The sequence below is a fragment of the Amphiura filiformis genome, chromosome 15 (genome assembly GCF_039555335.1).
Source record: "Amphiura filiformis chromosome 15, Afil_fr2py, whole genome shotgun sequence".
Lineage (NCBI taxonomy): Eukaryota > Metazoa > Echinodermata > Ophiuroidea > Amphilepidida > Amphiuridae > Amphiura > Amphiura filiformis.
Window position 1 is genome coordinate 26,391,311 of NC_092642.1, and position 21,695 is coordinate 26,413,005.

Genomic DNA, 21,695 nt, shown 5'->3' on the forward strand with positions numbered 1-21,695 from the left:
CACTTTCTAGTGGATTGATATCTTCGCTTACTTCATGGCCCGGGCTTCAGGGGTGTGAGTGTGGGGTGTGTGTGGATGGGGGAGTTGTACAGTAGAGACACAAATTGATGACCAAATCGTTGCGACATCCCTTTTAATTTGACTATACATGTAGAAACACGCAGTCTCACAATATGTGTGAACTTTTAAGCAAGGCTGAAATGGGCGGTCCAGGCGATCTGAACAAATTAGAGTAAGCTATTCACACTCACAGATTTTCAAGAAAACGTTTTGCTCAAAGCCTTCAAATCGTGCAGTGTACATACTGTAGTAAAACAAAACGATGCTTGATTGCCGGAGGATGAGGCCAAATGAAACGAGGCTCGAGTATGTTCGAGTACATTGAACATTGTAAATTTGATTAAACCATTACCCACTTCACGTCCTGAACGTTTTCAAGACTTAATAAGATGTCCTTGTCATACTGTTAGACGAATGTAATACACGGAGGTATAAGTTAGGTAGAATTAAATGCCATCTGAACTCACCGATTTACAGTAAGCCAAAGAATTAAAGTACGAGTATTAATGTTCACCCTTATATCGTCGGACGCATCACATACTGGTCTATCTCGAAAAACACGCATTTCGAGAAAATCGCAATTGAAAATCTTCGTATTAAGTTAACCTTTCTATAATTTATTTAGACTATGGATTTTAATGAAAGTGGTTTTAAATTAAAGTATATACTTAACAGATTTATTTAAGTGGAATCTTGAATTATATTTACCTTTGCAATATTGCTTAAAACTACACTAAAGTTGTAGTTCTGTATGTGAAATAGTTAATTTCCTGATATCGTATTTAAAGTGCATTTCATACTGGTCTATCTTGGGGCTATCTCGATTTCGCGAACAATGACGTGATTTTAGACGCATCACATACTGGTCTATCTCGAGATAGACCAGTATGTAATGCACTTTCAATACGATATCGGGAAATTAACGATTTCACATACAGAACTACAACTTTAGTATAGTTTTAAGTATAATGGCCGTCGGTTCATGTAAGGCCGTCGGTAAACTGAAGGCGTTGGTGAAAAACATTGGGTTAACAATAGACTATTTATATATCCTTTTTTTTTTTGCTCTTCGATTTTTCAAACCATGCAAAAACATTTGGGTCAACAAATCACAACTTCCGTCGGCAAAAAATATTTCCGTAGGTACATTTACAAGTTGTGCCCCCTCGGTTCCAAAATCCTGGTTACGCCACTGTCTCGGATAAATTTTATCAGTACTTAGATCATGATTATCAAAACAGTATTATGCAGACGAAAGTGTTTTCTCACATCAACGAAAGACAATTTGTGTTTTTAGATTTTGAAGTTTATATCATGATAGCACACGCTATGTTTTTATACCAACCGCGTTTTCTTTTTGAAAACAGTTCTTGTTTCAAATCCTGGTCCGCAATGTCAACATTCAGTTCGTTCATAAAATATGGCTATTTATTTATGTCGCGTGTTAAGTAGTTCTTTATTTTTTGCTCGAAGTGTATAAATGTCATCAGACACATGTCACATTTTTATGTATGATTGTTCATTATCTAATCTTAAAATATATAATTCTTTAAACTTATTTCTTTTTTTCTGTTTCAGTGAATATCATCCGAAAAGTAGGCCTCTGCACATTATGATTTTCCTTGTTTTATTTAAACTCTTTATTGAGGTACATGCTCCTCTTATCGTTATTGACAAGTCAGCACATGCTGTACGCTGTTTATTTATTTCGCCCTCATTTTCTTTACTTTTGTTTTTAGATCTTTAGTTCTTTATTTTTGTTTCTGTGAATATCATCCGAAAAGTAGGCCTTCTGCACATTATGATTTTTCCTTGCTTTATTTAACTCTTTACTGGGGTGCATGCTCTCTGCTGGGTTTTTTCATGTTCCTCTTATCATTATTGACAAGATAGCACCTGCTGTACGCTGTTTATTTATTTCGCCCTAAATTATTTCTTTACTTTTGTTTTTAGATTTTGAAGTTGATATCATGATATCACACGCTATGTTTTATACCAACCGCATTGATACCAACCGCATTGTTTAAAGACAGTTCTTGTTTTAAATCCTGAATACAATGCGGTGCGATGTTATATAACTGTATATATTGCAGGGTTGCCAAACCCGCGATGTAATAGGCCTAGGTCAATAGGATGAGTTTTGAAGATTTTCCTCGCGACAATTTCCTGTCCTATAGACACCAATTGATGGTTAAGAAAAATATTGCATGACTTCTCAACATTGGCTTACGCGGCTTCTGGTAGTTTTTTATCTCATAGAAACCAACGGTTGATAAAAAAATATTGGGCGACTTTTCAATGATTTGACCCGCGGTTTGCCCTCATTTGTTTGGCAACCGGACCGTGGTCTGTGTTAAGTGAATATATTTCGGTAAGAAAACAATTATCATAGACCATGTAGACAGAACGGACAATAGTCATAGGCGCTCTCCTCCATTTTGAGAAATATACTTTTACACACACACTACATTTATAATTAAAATGATCAGCCTTAAAGTTTTACCTTTTAGTGGGTTAAGCCAAACCTAAGTGGATGAAATATAAATCAACACTTCTGGCACTGATTGGTTTCCGTAGTTGTTATATGGAATACGAGCTGTTTGTAGCTACAAAATTGTCTGCAAATCGGCTTTTGCCGGGCCTCTCTTTTTCGGCGTTTTTCTCATTAAATTAGGGTCCCGTTCAAATAAAAAAATAAACTGGTGTCTAGATGTAATCACAGTTAACACACCAGGAAAATTATAGAATATACAACAACCTAGTTACACCTGTAGACCGCGAACAAACATGCACCAGGCCCGACCTGGCCGTATCACTTAGTGTTCTCCCTACGGATACCCTTAAGGGTCACACAAAGATGTTTTTTAGACTTCAGAAAATAAAGGCCTATATAACTCGTGCCATATTAGATTACATTCAGCTCAGATGAAAAAAGCAAAACAAGATATCCAATCATAGAATGAACTAATTATGAGCTTATTACCCAAGACACCAGTAGCATTGGATTAAGTTATATTGACAAATAATGACTTTGGTATGTGTATTGATGGTAATTACACATCATATTGCAAAACAAAATATAATTCAGATTAAAACAAGGGAAAGGGAGTATGAGATTGCAGCACTTTCCAAAGGTTAAATTAGGATGCAAAACCAAAAGGAGATGATGATGGGATCATAACCAAAGTGAACTGCTTTGTAGCACAGTGAAGCAAAATGTTTCCACGGAATGACAACGCTTTAGTCCAGTCAATCTAAACAAATTAGTGGTGTCACCCATCACTAATTGCAACAGAATTTTTTTCACTTTTATACATTTTAGAGATGTCCACTGAACATCATACCAAAAATATACTAAAATATACTTGGTGGAAAGGTAGTTTTTGGCGGAAAATGTCATACAGGGTCAAATTTCAAAATTGCTTTAATCTTTTTAAAAACTATACCAAAGCATTCCTCTAGTCATAAGGATTCAGAAAAAGTATAGTTTGTCATATCTGTGATGTACCATTCTCAAGGTATAAGCAAAAAGGTCAAAGGTCAAATTTTGGGCTCCACGTGGGTCAACTTCGAAAAAATGCTCCGATCTCCTTGAAAATGGTCTCAATGTGTTCGTCCTTTAAAAACACTCCAAAATAAGAATAGTTTGCCATATCTTGGATGTTTCGTTACCAAGGTAGCAGGGTAAAAGAGGTCATTGACCATTGAACTCTATTGACCCTGACCTAGTTTTCGATGTTACGCATGTAATTAAACAACCTAAACAGTGCAAATATTCTTTAAATGAATTATGTTTGCAAGCCGAATTTTGGTTAAAATCAGACAATTTTTAGTTTTTTGACCTCTGTTGAACTCAACATTTGACCTTTGACCTTTTTGGTTATATCTCAAGAACCGTACATCACAGATATGGCAAACTATATTTTTTCTGAATCCTTATGACTAGAGGAATAATTTGGTATCATATTTAAAATGATTGGAGCGATTTTGAAATTTGACCCCTGTATGACCTTTTCCCGCCAAAAACTACCTTTCCACCAAGTATATTTTAGTATACTTTTTGTATGCTGTTCAGGGGACATCTCTGACATTCATAAGAGTGAAAAAAATTCTGTTGCAATTAGTGGTGAGTCAAAACCCACTTTGAATGGACTACTTCGGTCATCCGCGCTTTTATTGAAAACTGTATTGCAAACAGGGGTACCATAATAACAAAGAAACATATGTAAATGTTAAATGAAAAGTAGAACAACAGTAGTTACTGATATCCAAACAATTACTATTATGGATTATCGCTGAAAGCGAAATACCAATATAATATAACAGAGGAAGCATGCATGTATAAAATGAAAATTTTTACCACAACTACATTTTTAATACTTAAAAGTATTAAAATAGCTATTGATACCAAAAAAACATGAGAACAATATGAGAACAACATTAGTACCCAAAGAAAAAATATGGGAAGTTAATGATCGTGCTGTTCAACAAAATAGGAAATAAGGACAAGTCATTGACTCAAGCAGACAGGTCAAGTAAGTGCCAGCAGAATGTATTACCAGCATAAAGTCATATCAATTAAATACAAAATGAAAGTAACTTTAGTACTCAAAACCAAAAAAAAACCCAACTAAAATCAAATATAGTACAAACTGGCGCAGTGAGTAGTGGAAGAATATAGGACCAACAAAAAACAAATAATTTTCACTGTGATTAATTCAAATCAAAATGCCTGAATATTCAACTAACAGAGGTGTTCACTGATACTAAAATGTAATGAACATAATATTGTATCAAAAAAACAAGACAAAAACTAAACTGAATAACTTTCTTTTCATAGTAATGATGTGACTGATATACATGAGCAAAGTACAAGAACCTAGAAAAGGAGAGCATCAAACCTTTAATCTAACCATTGAGTCAATGAGACTTAGCTAAATGTGGTATCAGTTCAATGTATGCACAAAATGCATAAAAGTCACATCACTATATACAATTTACAAAATGAAAGTAACTGTACAATTTAATGAGAGAAACTCATGAAAAATAACTTGAATTATAGGCAACAAGAAATAAATACATGGGCATGAGTGTCAAACAAATTAAAGACAAGGCTTGACTATGAATGTAGAAATTAAATGAAAGAAACCATGGTGACCTTGCTCAGCAAAACTGATGACAAAAATGTGAATTTAAAGCAAGTATGGTGTTCAAAATCAGAAACATAAACAGCACAGAGCTTGGAGGATAATATACACCATAATTAACTCAAAAAAAGAACACTATCTGCTACCTCAATTTCAAGTTCAAGCAGAGGAGGATGGACAATAACACACGTAGTAAACTGAACTTGTGTCATGAAGTTACAGAAAGTGATACAATTTGGATATCACTATGCTTTAAACTCAAAAATTAATATATAAACCAACAAAAATAAACAAAATACATTGTATAGTGAAGATACGAAGTCATCAAACTGAATAAATAAACCATGATAAAACTTATATAGATCAAAGTATAATGATCAAAACAATGTTAACAGAATGCGGTGAAGTTCATGAGATCAACAGCTGTGATCAGTGCAGTGCCGAACTGCCGAAAATTATAACAATGTTAAAGAAAATAAAGTGATATTCAATCACACTGAATGTTATTATTACCGTGAACTCACGTTTGACGCGGGTGCCGATGTGTTGCTCTCCGCGTGATTTACTGCACTACTGAACTGGTATGGTTGTCCATTTTTTCGCCAGTTGCCGGCGTAGAAACTGAGCTTTACACCGTTGTTGTATACTTCTTTCACCTGTGTAGCCCATCTTCTTTTTTCCAGTAGATCTGCTCTTGTTAGGTCATCAACAATATAACAGTTCTGATGCTTTAATGATGACTTTGCGTTCTGCATGACTCTGATCTTATCGCGATAAGATAGCACCTTTACTAGAATGTGAGGCGACTTGTTATTGCTGCCGCGCCCGTCTCTATGGGCTCGCTCTATGGTGGTATTGTCCATTTCAAAGTGCGTAGCCAGAATGGAATCGGCTATCTCGATGCAATCCTCATCTTGCGTTGCTGGAACCCCTACTATTCTGAAATTGTTCCTTCTGGAGAATCTCTCCTGCTTATTAATCAGGACGTCATGTAACTTCACCTGCTGTTTCAGATCGTCGATTTCATCCCTTAGATGTTTATTTTCTGCTTCAAGGGGGCCTACCTGAGACTCTAGGCTGTCGATGCGAGAACTTTGGTAACTCTATGGATTTATTAAGTTCGGTTTCAAGCTTCTTCATACCTTTAAACAGTGCATCCAAGGTTTTCTGGACTTGTTTCTGAAAGTCACTGATGGAACTCTGTACATGACTTTGTAGCTGTTTCAAAGTGGTGGCATCGCCAACAGGTGATGGTGTGGCAAGCACCGCCGATGCAGCAAGTTCGCTTGTTACAAATACGGGTAAGTCTGCCGAATTCAACGCCATACGAACAGCGGCGTCATCAGTTGAAGATTTTGCCTTCTCTTGTCTGCTCATATTCCGGGTTTTGCTACCTTTTCTATATTTATTATGAGGCATTCTGGTTACAAAGGCATCACACAACAATAATTAAACACACATTACGAGATTATAATCAAATCTGCCGCGTAATGCTATGAATGATGATATTTTTTGACGGAGCCGTGATGAAGATGTGTAATCACGCCGCCATCTTGCTTAATCATGCAAAGGATAGATAGATAGATAGATAGATAGATTTATTATTATCTTTTCACTCAATACATGATACAAGAATAATACATAAGAATATTACATTATAAAGATATAAATAATAATACATATATAATAACTATGGAAATGCATAATACAACGATGAGTGAAGGAATTACAGTAGAGGCCCAAAGGCCTGTAGCTCTGTAACCCTTGATACAGGTATATGGCATTTATTTGACATGGCAGCAGGTTGGTAGACAACAAAAATGCTGAGTCGAACCAACCAGCTGTCATGTCTATCAATGACATATCCCATATTAACATTTAAGGAAAAAACAAAGAAAAGCAAAATGCACATATCAAAAGCTAATTATTAAAAGTAAATTAATGAAATTAGTGAACAAAAATAATGGTGAGGTACACATGATTGAAAGACTGTATACAATTAAGAATAGTTTTGCATAAGATGTTGTTTATACTTTTTTCGGAATTGCTTCACTGATGACGAGCACTTGATATCAGAATCAATAGCATTTCAAAGCTTTATACCTGCATATTTTATAGATTTCTCACAAAAGACTTTCTTGACTCGAGGTAAGATGAGATTGTTTCTATATCTAGTGTTTATAGCGTGAATTTCAGAGTGCTTTGTAAAAAGGTCGTCAAAAACATTAGGTAATAAGCAATTTGTATGTTTATACATGAATGTCCCAAGCTCTAGAGCGTACATATCTTTGATGCTTAAAGTAATATATTTAAGTAACAGAGGATTAGTTCTAGATCTGTAATTACTGTTACTAATAATACGCAATGCTCTTTTTTTTTTTTTTTTCAGATTATGAATATATGAAGAGCAGGCACATCCCCATGCTAAAATACTATAATTCATGTACGGCAAGACTAACAAACAATATAATGTATACAAAGCTTCACTGGGTAGAAAATGTTTGACTCTGTTAATAACGCCAACATTTCGAGAGCAAGTTTTAATGACATTAACAATATGCTCCTTCCAAGTAAGATTTTGATCAATTTCAAGGCCTAGAAACTTTGTGCTGGTGACTCCTTCAAGAGGAGTGACTTCATTTTCATTTGAGTGAAGACAAAGATGTAGAGTGTAGTCAGAGCATGTATTTTTACCACTGCCAAGTAACATGTAGTTGGTTTTCATGGCGTTTACAGATAGTTTGTTTACTTTAAACCATCTGTTTATATGAGTAAGCTCTTTATTCATTACTGTTTCTACCTCCTCAAGTTGGCTGTGTGAGAAAAACAAGTTAGTATCATCTGCAAAGGATATAACATCGAGAGAATTTGTAACGAGATGGATATCATTCACATACAGAATAAAGAGCAGTGGCCCCAATATTGACCCCTGAGGCACGCCACAAGTGATATTTTTGTTCTCTGATGAAACACAATTGTAAGTTACAAACTGTTTTCTGTTACACAGATAGTCTTTGAACCAGTCATAACATACACCTCTAAAGCCATAATGGTATAGTTTACTAAGAAGTATTGAGTGATCAATTGTATCGAACGCTTTCGATAAATCCAGGAAGATACCAGCAGTAAATTTGTTTTCATTTACTGCGTCCGTAATTTTATTCACCAAATCTATCACTGCCATATATGTACTATGGTTCTTCCTAAAACCATATTGGCGCTTATACAAAATGCTATATGTATCTAAGTATGATACAGATCTGTTGAATACAAGACGTTCAAGAATCTTTGATAGAATGGGTAAAACAGAAACAGGACGATAGTTTGAAAACAAATCACATTCATCCTTCTTATACAGGGGAATGACCTTTGCTATTTTAAGACTGTCTGGTACTCTGCCAGTGGAAATGGTTACAAGTGGATGCACTATTCCAGGAGCTACCTTTTTGATGATGAATGAACCGAGACCATCATGCCCTGGACTTTTATTTGAATCAAGTTTATTGATTATTTTGAGAATTTCATATTCAGTGATGGGTGTAAATAGGACACTGTTGTTGTTCGCAATCTTACTCTTTGAAAGGTAATGTGAATAGTCAATGCCAGGAATATTGTCAATTGATTGACCTAGATTTGGACCAATGTTTACAAAGAAATCGTTAAAGCCATTAGCAATATCCTTTGAATTAGTCTAAACTTTATTTTTGTCCCGAGTCTTAAAACTTTATTCTTATTCAAAATATTTTGTTAAAGTTTTCCAAGTATTTCTCATATCATGCTTGTAATTTTCTAATTTATGAGTGAAATAATTTTTCTTAGCTTTCCTTAGCACTGAATTTAATTTGTTTCTATAAAGTTTATATCGATCTTGTTTATCGGCCGTTCGGTGTTTCAGAAACGATTTGTATAATTTATTTTTATGATTAATTGAATTCAGAATACCTTTAGTTATCCATGGCGAAATCGGCTCATTGTTCCTCCTATTTTTTAATTTCTTGGTGGGAATACACTCATCATATAAAACACTAAATTTATCCATGAATTTATTATACATTGCATTAGCATCATTTGGTGATTGACAGTTTAAGATATCATCCCAGTTGACTGAAGAAAGTCTGTTGTTTAGTAAGTTTATGTTATCATCTGTAAATTGCCTTTTATAGTTGCTTTTATTTTCATTGCATAGATTTTTTTTAAAATTATTTAAATCAATATTAGTCCTGGCAAAGATTGGAAGATGATCACTGATATCTGCTACAAATATACCAGAATGATACTGAGTGTTGTTATTCGTAATTATGTTGTCAATAATAGTAGCAGAAGTTTTGGTGATTCTGGTTGGCTTATTAATTATTGGATGAAATGTATAAGAATAAACCATGTTCAGAAAATCGCTTATTGGTCTATGAATCTCTTCCTTCAGCAGGTCTATGTTATAATCGCCGAGTAAGTAGCTGATTTTATTCTCATTCGAAATCTTATTCAAAGTATAATCAAACTCAGAGTTGAAATGGGCAATGGGGTTATCATTTCCCGGAGGTCTGTAGATAGCTCCTACAATAATATTCTTGCAATTTTCTCTTTCAATTTCGACAAACACTGATTCAAATGTTTGGGATGTTATTTCAGTTAAGTCAGATCTAATTTTGAAATTTATGTCATTGTGAACAAAAATGCCAACGCCACCTTTCAGTCTATCTACTCTGTTTTATACACAAATTGGTAACCTGGTAGCTGAAAATAATCAGGTGGGGTACATTTAAAGTAAGTTTCGGTGACGGCAATGATCGAGAACTGTTGGTTGATGGATTGCAACAATAACTTCAGTTCATCAAAATGCTTGTTCATAATGTCTATATTAAGATGGAAAATTGAAAGACCAGATGTACCTTCACTGATTGAGCTCGAGTTGTTAACATGACTGTTAAAGCAATCATAGGTGAAATAAGTGCTGTTACAGTTTGTGTTTTGCTCGCTTTCATTTGAATTGAGATCATCATCATCTCTTAGAGGATTAAAACACAAGTGATCATAACAATGAATATTATCAGCATTAACATGAAAGTTTCCATCTGATCCTTCAATAGCATCAGTGAAATCGTCATCATCAGTATAATGATTAAAAGGAAAATTAACTATTCTTGTGGTACATTCAGAACAACTCCAAAGATTTGAAGATATTTCATTCCTGTTTACAAGGATGCAATCATTATGAGCAAAACCATGACATACAATGCAGTAATTATACTTGTTTTCAATTTCATTAACATATTTGGAACAAATAATACAGATGTGTGCATTCAGCATTTGAAAGTAATATTTAAGCTAACTAGTAAGATAAATAATAAGACAAAATTACACAAACAAACAATATACCTGCAAACTTATTTTTTGCAGCACCTGGTCTCTCGACCAAAATGAAAATTTTAAAAAACATGTCTAAGCAATCAATTAAAGGAACTGAGCAAATCAACACCGTAAACATGGTAAAATTGGTCTTGAAAAATATTTAATATTAACATTCTCACTCTTTATCCATCCTATATTTATTACTTATACAATAAGGGTCATTGTACTATTTGTACAAATGACGTTTGATTCTCTCCCTCTTTATCTCACTATCACTTTCAGTTTATAATTTAATGGTATCAGATGTCCTCATGGCAACGGGAATATAGAAGACATTTATATTAGCCGTGTTCAGACGGGCTTAGGGGTAAGTTCGTGTTAAGCTAACACGAAGCTACCTCTGAGGTAGCTTCGTGTTAGCGCCCGTCTGAACAAGTATCGTGTTAACTACCTCGAAGCTTAACACGGAATATTTACCACAGAGAAATCTCTGTGGTAGCGCGATAACACGAAGCGATCGTTCCGTGTTAGCGCCCGTATGAACAAGATTCCGGGGTAAGCTTGACCTTATCCCTTATGGATACAACACTTACAATTTCGCAGTATTTTAAATATCTTTAGCAATAAATTCACAATATTAATTTATCTCCGTTTCTCGCCAAGAATGAACATGATGAAAGAAGCACCACAAAAAAACCCAAAAAACAAACAAACAAACAAACATTAAATTGGTCAAAAGAAGAAACGGAAGAGACAAAGAAACAGTGGAGAAGGAAATAACAGCTAAAAACACGTGTATGACATAATTGCCCTGAAACTAAGAGACATCGGCTTCCACAGTGTACTTGCAGTACACGTAGGCCCTATAACTTCCAGTAAATTCCTATATTTACCACGAAGCAAAGACCGAGCCGTGCAGCTAACACGGAGTGCTTAGAGTTAAAGACCACGAGGAAGGACCGTGTGGACAAGTATCCGTGTTAAGTCATGACCTTGCACTACCTCCGTGTTACGGTAACACGGAGGTAAGCTCCCGTGTGATCATGCCTATTAAAAACTAATACCTTAAGTGGCTTAATGACTTGCAGAAAGTGATAGTAAAAACTAATACCTTAAGTGTCTTAAGGGCTGGGGTATGAACGTTTGGACGGTATTTATTTTGAGACATTAGAGCACATCAGACATATCGAATTGCATTTTGAATACGAAGAATGTCATTCTGATATCAAATAATTTTGATGTTTTGAAATTCGCAATTTAATACACATTTTATGGCAAATCATTAAAAATTGATATTTTTGATATTTAACAGTACTTGAAGTGAACTTTAAAATCTGATGATTTATACTTAAAGTGTATGTAGGTGGGATGAAAAAGCCGACGATCAATTGAAAATTTTGACCTTTCGTATTGAAGATATGGATTTTTTCCCAAAACACACACAAAAAAGGTCTTTTTGGGAAAAAAATCCATATCTTCAATATGAAAGGTCAAAATTTTCAATTGACCGTCGGCTTTTCCTCCCTGCTACATGCACTTTAAGAATATCTCATTAGATTTATATAATTTACTTCTTAGTCATAAAATTTGTATTATATTGCGATTGTCAAAAAATGAAAAGTATTTGATATCAGAAAGACATGCTTCGTATGTAAACAGAAATAAACCTACTCTAACCAAAAAATCTGTCAAGGTCCGTAACTTCAAACAAATGGACCAGGTAGCGTTTCAGGCTGATGTTACTAAAGCACTGTGTACTATCTCAGATGAGTTAACTTTAGATGAGTTGGTTACTGAGTTTGACTCTAAAGTTCTAACAATTCTTGACCAACATGCCCTACGAAGGTGAAGGTGCGTACAAATAGACCCCGTTTTCCCTGGTACAGTAGTGAAATCAAGACTGAAACACAGGTTCGCAGAAAATATGAACGTAGGTGGCGAAAATCTCGAACGTCTGAAGATAGGAAGGCGTACATTGATCAAAAGCAAAAGGTTAATCAACTTATTGAAACTAATAAAACCAAGTATTACAAAGACAAATTATCTGATGCTGACACAAAGGGTGTGTTTAAAACTGTAAACAATCTGTTGAACAAAGATAACCGTACCTTACCATCATGTGACTCAACTAAGTCACTGTGTCATCAGTTTGCAAACTACTTTGAAGAAAAGGTCTCGAAAATCAGAAATGATCTGGACAGTATTGAGTCTGAAACTAATGAATGTATTGTTTATGATGTTAGACCAAATCATAATGTTCATAGTTTTAATGAATTCACCATTATGTCCCCTGATGAAGTAAGAAGACTAGTGAGGGATTGTAATAGCAAGTCTAGTGTCATAGACCCCATTCCCACATGGTTATTGAAAGAAAATCTTGAAGTATTTCTTCCAACACTCACCTGTATCATAAATTCATCTTTGAGTACTGGTATATTCCCTAAATCACTTGGAAGAGCTGTGATATCTCCGATCTTAAAGAAGCCATCATTAGATCGGAATAATTTAAAGAATTATAGGCCAGTATCAAATATTTTGTTTGTATCAAAAGTTATTGAAACGGTTGTGACAAACCAACTTAACGACCACATGGCCAAATATAATCTGGGTGAAGTTTACCAGTCTGCGTATAAGTCAAATTGTAGTACAGAAACAGCGTTACTCAAAGTAAAAAGTGACGTACTGAATGCTGTAGACAGACAAGAAGTGGTTTTCATGGTCCTTCTTGATCTGTCTGCAGCATTCGATACAGTGGATCACGGTTTGCTACTTGATCGTCTGAAAAATGATATAGGTGTGTCTGGTACTGTACTTAAGTGGTTCGATAGTTATCTGAGTTCTCGATGTAGTAGCGTAAGTATTGATAATGTATTTTCTGAACAGTCAAAACTAGTTTATGGTGTCCCACAGGGTTCCGTCATTGGACCAGTTCAATTTGTTATATATACACAACCGATGGGAGCTATTATTCGTAGTCACCGTGTTTCTTTTCATTCATATGCTGATGACACTCAGCTTTATGTATCATTCAACCCAAAGATTGCAGGTGCTGCTGAAACAGCACTTGCGAAACTTGAGCAGTGCATCGCTGAAATAAAGGAATGGATGAATAAAAAAACCCTCAAATTGAACAATGATAAAACTGAATTTTTTATAGCCGGGTCATACCAAAGCCTTCAAAAGCTTCCCAAAGTACAGTTAAAGATCGCTGACATCCATATTGAACCATCATGCAACATCCGAAACCTTGGAATCATTTTTGACTCGAATATGACAATGTGTAAACAAGTTAACAGTCTGGTATCATCTGGAAATTATCAATTACGCAATATCCGCCGCATATGCCGTTATCTTGACCAGGACACACGTCACCTTGTCGTCCGAGCATTGTTTCTCTTCCGTCTTGATTACGGCAATGCCCTCTTGTATGGCGCAAACTCACAAGATCTCGTTCGCCTCCAGTCCCTTCAAAACCGAGCTGCAAAACTGATCTTCTATGCATCCAGACTCGATAGTCCATCACCTCTTCTGAAAAAACTGCACTGGTTACCGGTCACAAAACGTATTCAATTTAAGATATGTCTTCATGTTTACAAATGTCTCAATGACTGTGGTCCTGAATATCTTGCCAACTTACTTGCTCACATAATTCGTCCTTCAACGGCTCCGGTTACACGGTCTGCAACAGACAAGACTCTTCTTGCAATACCATTTAGTAAGAAATGTATAGGTGAACAAGCCTTCTCTGTTGCAGGCCCATCACTTTGGAACTCACTTCCGCAGCATGTAAGAAATGCCGGTTCAATTGCAGTTTTCAAAAAACTCCTGAAAACTCATTTGTTTTAATCTGAATTTGTATTTTTGCTTTGTATTATATTTCATGTGGTATTATTTGTTGTATTTTGTATGGCGCCTTGATCATACTGGATATTGCGCCTTATAAGAATTAAATGTATGTATGTATATATGTATTCAGAATGCAATTCGATAGGTCTGAGGTGCTCTCATGTCGCACACAAAATACTGTCGAAACGCAATAAACGCTCATTTTAGATCCCTTAATGACTCAGTATAAATGGGTTTGCTTTGACAATACATACCTCCATCGAAAACTACATGCTGTCCATTAATTCAAATATCGAATTGTAAGAACAATTTTAGCACCATGAATTCTACTCATTCAGACGATGATTGTGACTTATTGCTTTCAGAACAGGAAGCTATTCCATACTTTTATACAATCTATAAGAAGATCTTCATCTTAGTCATCGTACCCATTGTGGCAGGTTTGGGCATACTTGGAAATGCTGCGCTATTGTTTGTTGTATATCGCGTGCAAGAAATGCGGACTGTTACCAACTTCTACCTATGTAATCTTGCTGTTAGCGATGCAACTGTACTAATTATAGCTATAGTGAGGTTCATGTGGACTTACTTCAATACCCCAATTGAATTTGCTTTATCGTCATTTCACTCGGGAGCCGGTTGTGCTCTAGTCTGGCTTATCACGTACCTTTGTTATTTTACATCCATGTTTTTAATAACACTCGTCACCTTTGAAAGATATCTGGCTATATGTCACCCGATAGCGCATCGAATGCTCACAGGCAAGACCTGGACTGTACGAATGACGATAAGTGCTTGGTTGCTTTCGTTGGTTTCGGCGTGTGTGGGTCTCCATGCTCATGAAACTGAAACGATATGCATAGATTGGTCTAATAACACCACATTTCATAATATGCCGGAAAAATTCATTGTCTGCAAAGCAGTCACAAATTGCTCGTGGTGTTGGCCAACTCTTTTTGCAATTGACTTTGCATATTTTACTCTTGCAGTGATCTTGTCTTCATGTATGTACATTAGAATTATTTACGCGCTTAGTACAAGAACAGGTATTACTGGAGAACAAGGCTCTGAAAAGCAAACGACGATAATGCTTCGCGCCAGAAATCAAATTGGAAGAATGCTGATTTTGAATGGCACGGTTTTCTTCATATGTCTGGCACCAAATCAAATATACAATCTCGATTATTTCAAGTATCGGTTGGTTGGTGAGAGAATGTTTGAAGCTAAAACGATGACGTTAATCGTGTGGTGTATTCGCGTTATGTGGCTGTTAAATTCGACAGTAAATCCGCTCTTGTATAACGTAAGCAACTTACGATACAGGAGAGCATTTGCCGAAGCTTTTGGGTGTGTGGGTAAAAGAAAATATCAATCCTCGCGGAATGGAAATGAAAATATCATGATGTCTAGGTCACAGGTAGTAAATACAAAATCAACTGTAGCCTGCAGCCAAAACATTAATATGTAACATCATGACATGAAGTTGCTGAAGTTGTGTGCGCAATATGGGAATTCTAATATTGAACTGTAAGTACAATTTGCAAGTCGGCATATTTTGATATGACAGTAACTAGTGCTATATCAAAAGGGCGCACTCGCGAAATGGAATTCTACTCATACAGATGATTACTGCTACTTTCAGAAGAAGAAGAAGCTGTGTCTCACTTTTACACTATATAAGAAGATCTTCGTTGCTTTTATCGTACCCATTGTGGCAGGATTTGGCGTTCTCGGAAATGCTGCGCTATTATTTGTTGTATATCGGGTGCCAAACATGCGGACATGTTGCCAATTTCTACCTATGTAATATTGTTGTTTAATAGATGAGTTGACGTCATTGCCTGGCAGTATGCGCTCGAATCAATTAAATTTCCATTGTGTTTTGCCTGGCAGTATGCGCGCGCATCATATTTTGTTCAGAGCCCGTGCTTTTAAAACTCCCGCCACATCACAATAAGACTACTGAACAGTTTGGAGGCTGTAGGCAGTTCGCTGAAGCATATCGATAAACCAGTCCCTTGTCTTTGTTGATAAACATTGAGGTCAACTCATCTATAGCGATGCAATGTTACTGGTACTTTAGCGGAATTCAGTATAATGTGGCCTTACTTTACGACCCCAATTGATTTGTCTATTTCGGCGTTTCAATCTGGTGCCGGATGTGCTTCAGCCTGGCTTATAGCTTCCCTTTCTTATTTTGGATCCGTGTTTTACTAACACCCGTCACCTTTGAAAGATATCTGGCTATATGTCATCCATTAGCGCATCGAATGCTCAAAGGCAGGACCTGGACTGTACGAATGGTTTTCGTATGAGTTTCGCGTCTCATGAAACTGAAACGATATGCATCGATTGGTCAACAACAGAACATTACATAATTTGGCGATAAAATTCATCATTTGTATGGTTAACATAAGTTGTTCGTAGTGTTGCCAAGTGCTTGCTGCAATTTCACTCGAGGTGATCTTCACCCAACCAGGTATTCCTAGATGGTGCAAACTAGTTTTTACTTATAGTGATGTATATTCATACGTTTTCACATGAATTGCTTTTTTATTGCAAGATAAACAATCATTTTGGTTGAAACTCAGGGAAAAGATAGGCCACACTATACTTTTTCTTAATCCTAATGGTTTTCACAAGATAAGCAATTTTGAATTCAATCCCTATATAAATTTTTAATAACATTTTCCCGCCATCTTGGAAAGAAATTAAATTGGACCTTAGACCAAATTTGTTAATCACATTGCTATGTTATCAAGTGCTACCTCTGTGCCCATTTCTGTGTTTCTTTTTGGGCTCGCGCTATTGCGATGGGTTTTGACATACATATTGCTCACAGCGTTGCAGAAAATATTCATGCTGTCTATATACTCAGGAAACTACAGAGGGGACAGTGTACATTTACATTTGTAACTATTACTTCATTTTGATATTCAAACAGTGCTATAAAGTCGTCTTAACAAGGAATGAGTTTGTATTAAAAGAAATAATTGTTATACAACTTGGATGAACTAGAATTACTTGTATGCAAATCCGAAAATTGCAACAGATATTTTCATTTCTTTAAGATTTAGCGGTATTGCCAGATTTTACGTACAGTTGGGTTACATTTATAGCCTCATTATAGTTTTATTAATACTGGCAAAATACTTGTTTGTAGGTGCTTGCTGTTTTATCTATAGCGTATATAATCTGTTAATGATACGATACGCTATAGCCTCGTTATAGTTTTATGAATACTGGCAAATTACTTGCCTCAATGTGCTTGCCTGCTTTGTTTAGCGTATATAATTTTTTATCGATACGAGACGCCCTCCATGGACGAAAAAGAAAAAAATATTAGTATGTGACGCCCTCACTCAGGTTTGCTGGTTTAACGAGAATCCATTAATCGGTGTAATGAATAACTGGAGCTAAAAGGCGCAAGGTACCATTCGGCAGTAAATTAATGTACCGTGCCAATTCGACTTTCCGATGGGGTGTAAGATGAGCTGTGAGTCTGTGTATACTAAATTGAGGGATCCGATACTGATAAGAACATATTCCTAGTAGGCCTATAATATCTGGGTAAACGTGGAAGTTAACTTATAAAGAAGTTAAGAACGTCATTTGTATTATGAAACACTAAAGGCTAAAGATAAAAATTACATCTTGTGAAAATGTTATTCGGGTCAAATTTATTGTCAGAACTCGGAGATAAAATAGCATTGAAATGAGAAATAGATGTATCAACGACGTTTATGAACATTAATAAATAGATGCACCGAGGATGTTCTTATGAGCATTAAGAAATAGATGTATCAAATTGTTCAACATTGTTAACAATTGCTAGTATGTCAACAAATGAAAGTTATGTAACGTTTAAATATTCTTCAAAACTAAATTCTTTTGGATGTCATCAAATTGTAAATCTCTAGTCAAATTTTCGATGTATTAACAACTAGCTATGTATCAAAGACGTTAACTTCATGTACAAAACATTAACGCTCTTATCTTGTAAACATTGTATACCCATAGCTACTTTAATGAACAATAAATGTTCTGTAATTGTTATTGTACATTCACAATAAGATTTACCAGCTATATAAGTAAATGTTATTGAATTTGATGTAAAATATTATTCTATTGAAGTTTGGAATTAAATCAAAATACTGGACTTACTATTTTTAGCAAAGCTACGTTGCGTGTGATACCATCACACTTCATCAGGCAACTGACCCGCTGGACTGGTCATGTGACAGACGGCTAGGGATCGGCTTGATGGCTCTGTCCCATGCGCGAGGTTGAAGTTAAACATGGAGAAAACAGAGTTCTTTGTTGTAGGCTCACCTCATAACCTTAAATCTATTCATGCTCTTAGTCTTAAAGTAAGTACAACTACCGTTAAATCTATTAATAAGGTCCGTAATCTTGGTATTATTTTTGACAGTACTATGTCTATGTCAGATCATGTAAATGGGTTATGCCGTACTCTTAATTTTCAACTCCGAAATATTTCTCGTATAAGGCGGTACCTCAATGAAGAAAACTGTCATCATGTTGTTCGAGCCCTTGTGAGCTCCCGCCTCGATTATGGTAACTCGCTGCTTGCTGGTATCACCGAAGCCCAACTCGCGAAAATTCAACGCATTCAAAACAAAGCTGCTCGTTTGATTTTCGGTATTCGTAGACGCGATCATATATCACCTTACCTCACCCGTCTTCACTGGCTCCCAGTCAAGCAGCGAGTTAACTTCAAAATCCTTGTTCTCATGTATCAGTGTATTAATAACAGTGCCCCTACCTACTTGTCTGAGCTAATTTCTATGTACAACACCCATTCCAGCAAACGTAATCTTCGCTCATCCAAGGACGCTACCAGACTTGCTATTCCCAGGACCAAAAGATCTGCAGGTGACCGTGGGTTCTCAGTGTACGGTCCTCGCCACTGGAATTCACTGCCCACTTCCATCAGAGAGGCCCCGTCACTGCAGATCTTTAAAAGGCATCTTTAAACCCATCTTTTTGCATTGTTGTAATTTCATTTGTTTTTATTTGTTCTGTGCAGCGCTTTGAACTGTGAAAAAGCGCTATAGAAATATTGTATGTATGTATGTATGTATGTATGTATGTTGGATTTTATCAGTGTGATACTTCCCATAGTTCATTGGCTTCCTCGAGACAGTGGTTTCTCTAAAACGAAATTATTATTTCTCCCATCTGACTTAGCAAGAATCATGTGCATTTAGATTCTTAATATTCTTTAATATTATTTTTGTGTTTTACTTTTCTTTACAAAGTTCAAAAACGAGGTTCTAAAACGGTTATCAAGAGTTTTTTTAAGACTCTGAAATCGATTTGAACACCCATTCAATTTTCAAAAAATGTTTTAATAAAAAAGAGAATTAAACGATGTATGTTTCACCACACATGCTTGTATTTAGGAAAATACCACAGGTTGATTTTTAAAATACCCAATAGGTTTCACCGTTTTTATAAATTAATCGTCATCCGAGTAATAAGATCTTTTTGTGACAACCTGTATCCTTTAACCCTTCAATACTCTCATAATCTTTTTACAAATCTTTATTAATTCGTTAGTTCACGAATCTCATCTTCATTTCTGTCGTCTTCATTGAATCCCAATTATTTTTCCAATTAAGCCATGTTATGCCTTGATGATAGTACCCAAGGTACTCGCCATTTAGATTAGAAAAACCGCAGTCGGTGTACCACCACCCTCCCTTATTGTTTTCTGCGCAGTTATAGGATGTACCCCAATCATCGTGGTCTCGGTCGAAGGTTGAGAATTGAATGTTGTTTTGTCCTGATGGAGTTATCGAATTTCTCGCTGTACCACTACATGAACCTACAGAAAGTGCATAATTAGAAGCTGAACTACCAACTCGAAATGAATCATATTCAGCATACGCTGTATCATCACCATCAAAAGCTTCAAGATCCACGCGCAAAACCCAAGAATTCCCTTCCTGAGTTAATTGATGTATTTTACTGAGTCCAAGCCAATATTCACCACCCAAGCTTCCGAAGCCTTGTTCATACGCATTCCACCCGCGATAAAAGTCAACGGAGCCGTTAAATCGGCGCTGGAAGACAGTCCAGCCACCATCTGTGTCCATGTCACAGTAAACATCAAATGACAAATCATCAGTGGGGGTGATGTTATAGATGCCAGATGGATAATAGCCTTGATGAGCAAGATCGGTACAATCTCGTATGATGAACTCCGTAGTCGTGGTAAATGTCTCAACAGTCGTTACATCGGCAGCAGTAGGTGTGTATAGGGTAGATGTATCCTCGTTTGGATAGGGCGGGGGATATGGTCGACCATTAGATAGCTTCAGTTGACGTAAGAGTTCGGTCTGCGTAATCTGCTGGTCTAAGACACGTGGTAAGACATGAGAGATATTCGTAAGAACAGACGCTACGTTGTTTATGGCCTCCGTCATTGTCTGCAACTGCTGACTCTGTTGCTGAAGGATATTCGCTACTTGGTTGAAAGTTCTTGCCATCTGGGTTTGAGTCTCGGCAATCTGTGAAAGGCTACGTTGCTGATTGTGTAAGATGGACATTGTCTCATTGTGGTTGTCTTGTTCTTTGTCGAACTGGTCATCGTAGTAATCTTGTAACGCTGGTAGTATTGAGGCTATTTCATCCGCTATGGTAGCCGTGTTTTGACTAAGTAAATCATTAGTCAAATTCTGTAAATATTCTTGATTGTTCAAAGAACTTGTGATGTTTGGTAGGGTTGTTGCCATGGTGTTTGATGAAACATTGACATTATCCAGGAGATTGATAATCTGTGGCAATCCATTAGCTATGATGGTTAGTTGACAATTGACTCCATGCAGTGTTGCTACCACTCCAGTTGAGAAGATGATCAAATAGGTGTTCAAAGATATTGCCATGATTATTCCGTAATGTTAATAATGTAACTACATGTACACGATATTGTGTTCAAGTTCCAGTGGTTAACCGAAACTTGATCCGTGTTTATGAATTTCTATATTCTTTATTCCTTATTATTTCCCGGTTCACTGATGATTTACAATAATATTCCAAACAACCAATAGGTAAGGGCATAGTTTGTTTGCCTCAATATATCTTTGTATACATGGAACAACCTTTGACCGCATTGGATACAAAAACTCATACGCTACAACTTAGGGTCAACCGTTGACCTGTGATTATTGCATGAAGATTGTTGAACTATGCCTGCGGAATTGCGACCATTGTGGTTCATATTGTTTGCTTAAAGTTTGTCGGACATGCCTCAGTAGTTTGGTAAAC

At 36.1% G+C, this 21,695-nt stretch overlaps 1 protein-coding gene across 1 annotated transcript; it reads right to left on the bottom strand.

Annotated features, from left to right (window-relative positions):
* Window positions 1-19,973: 19,973 nt before the first annotated feature.
* Window positions 19,974-21,367, bottom strand: LOC140171439 (uncharacterized). The gene has a single exon (XM_072194699.1). The coding sequence runs from the start codon at window positions 21,311-21,313 to the stop codon at window positions 19,982-19,984; it is 1,332 nt and encodes a 443-aa protein (XP_072050800.1). The 5' UTR covers window positions 21,314-21,367; the 3' UTR covers window positions 19,974-19,981.
* Window positions 21,368-21,695: the final 328 nt, after the last annotated feature.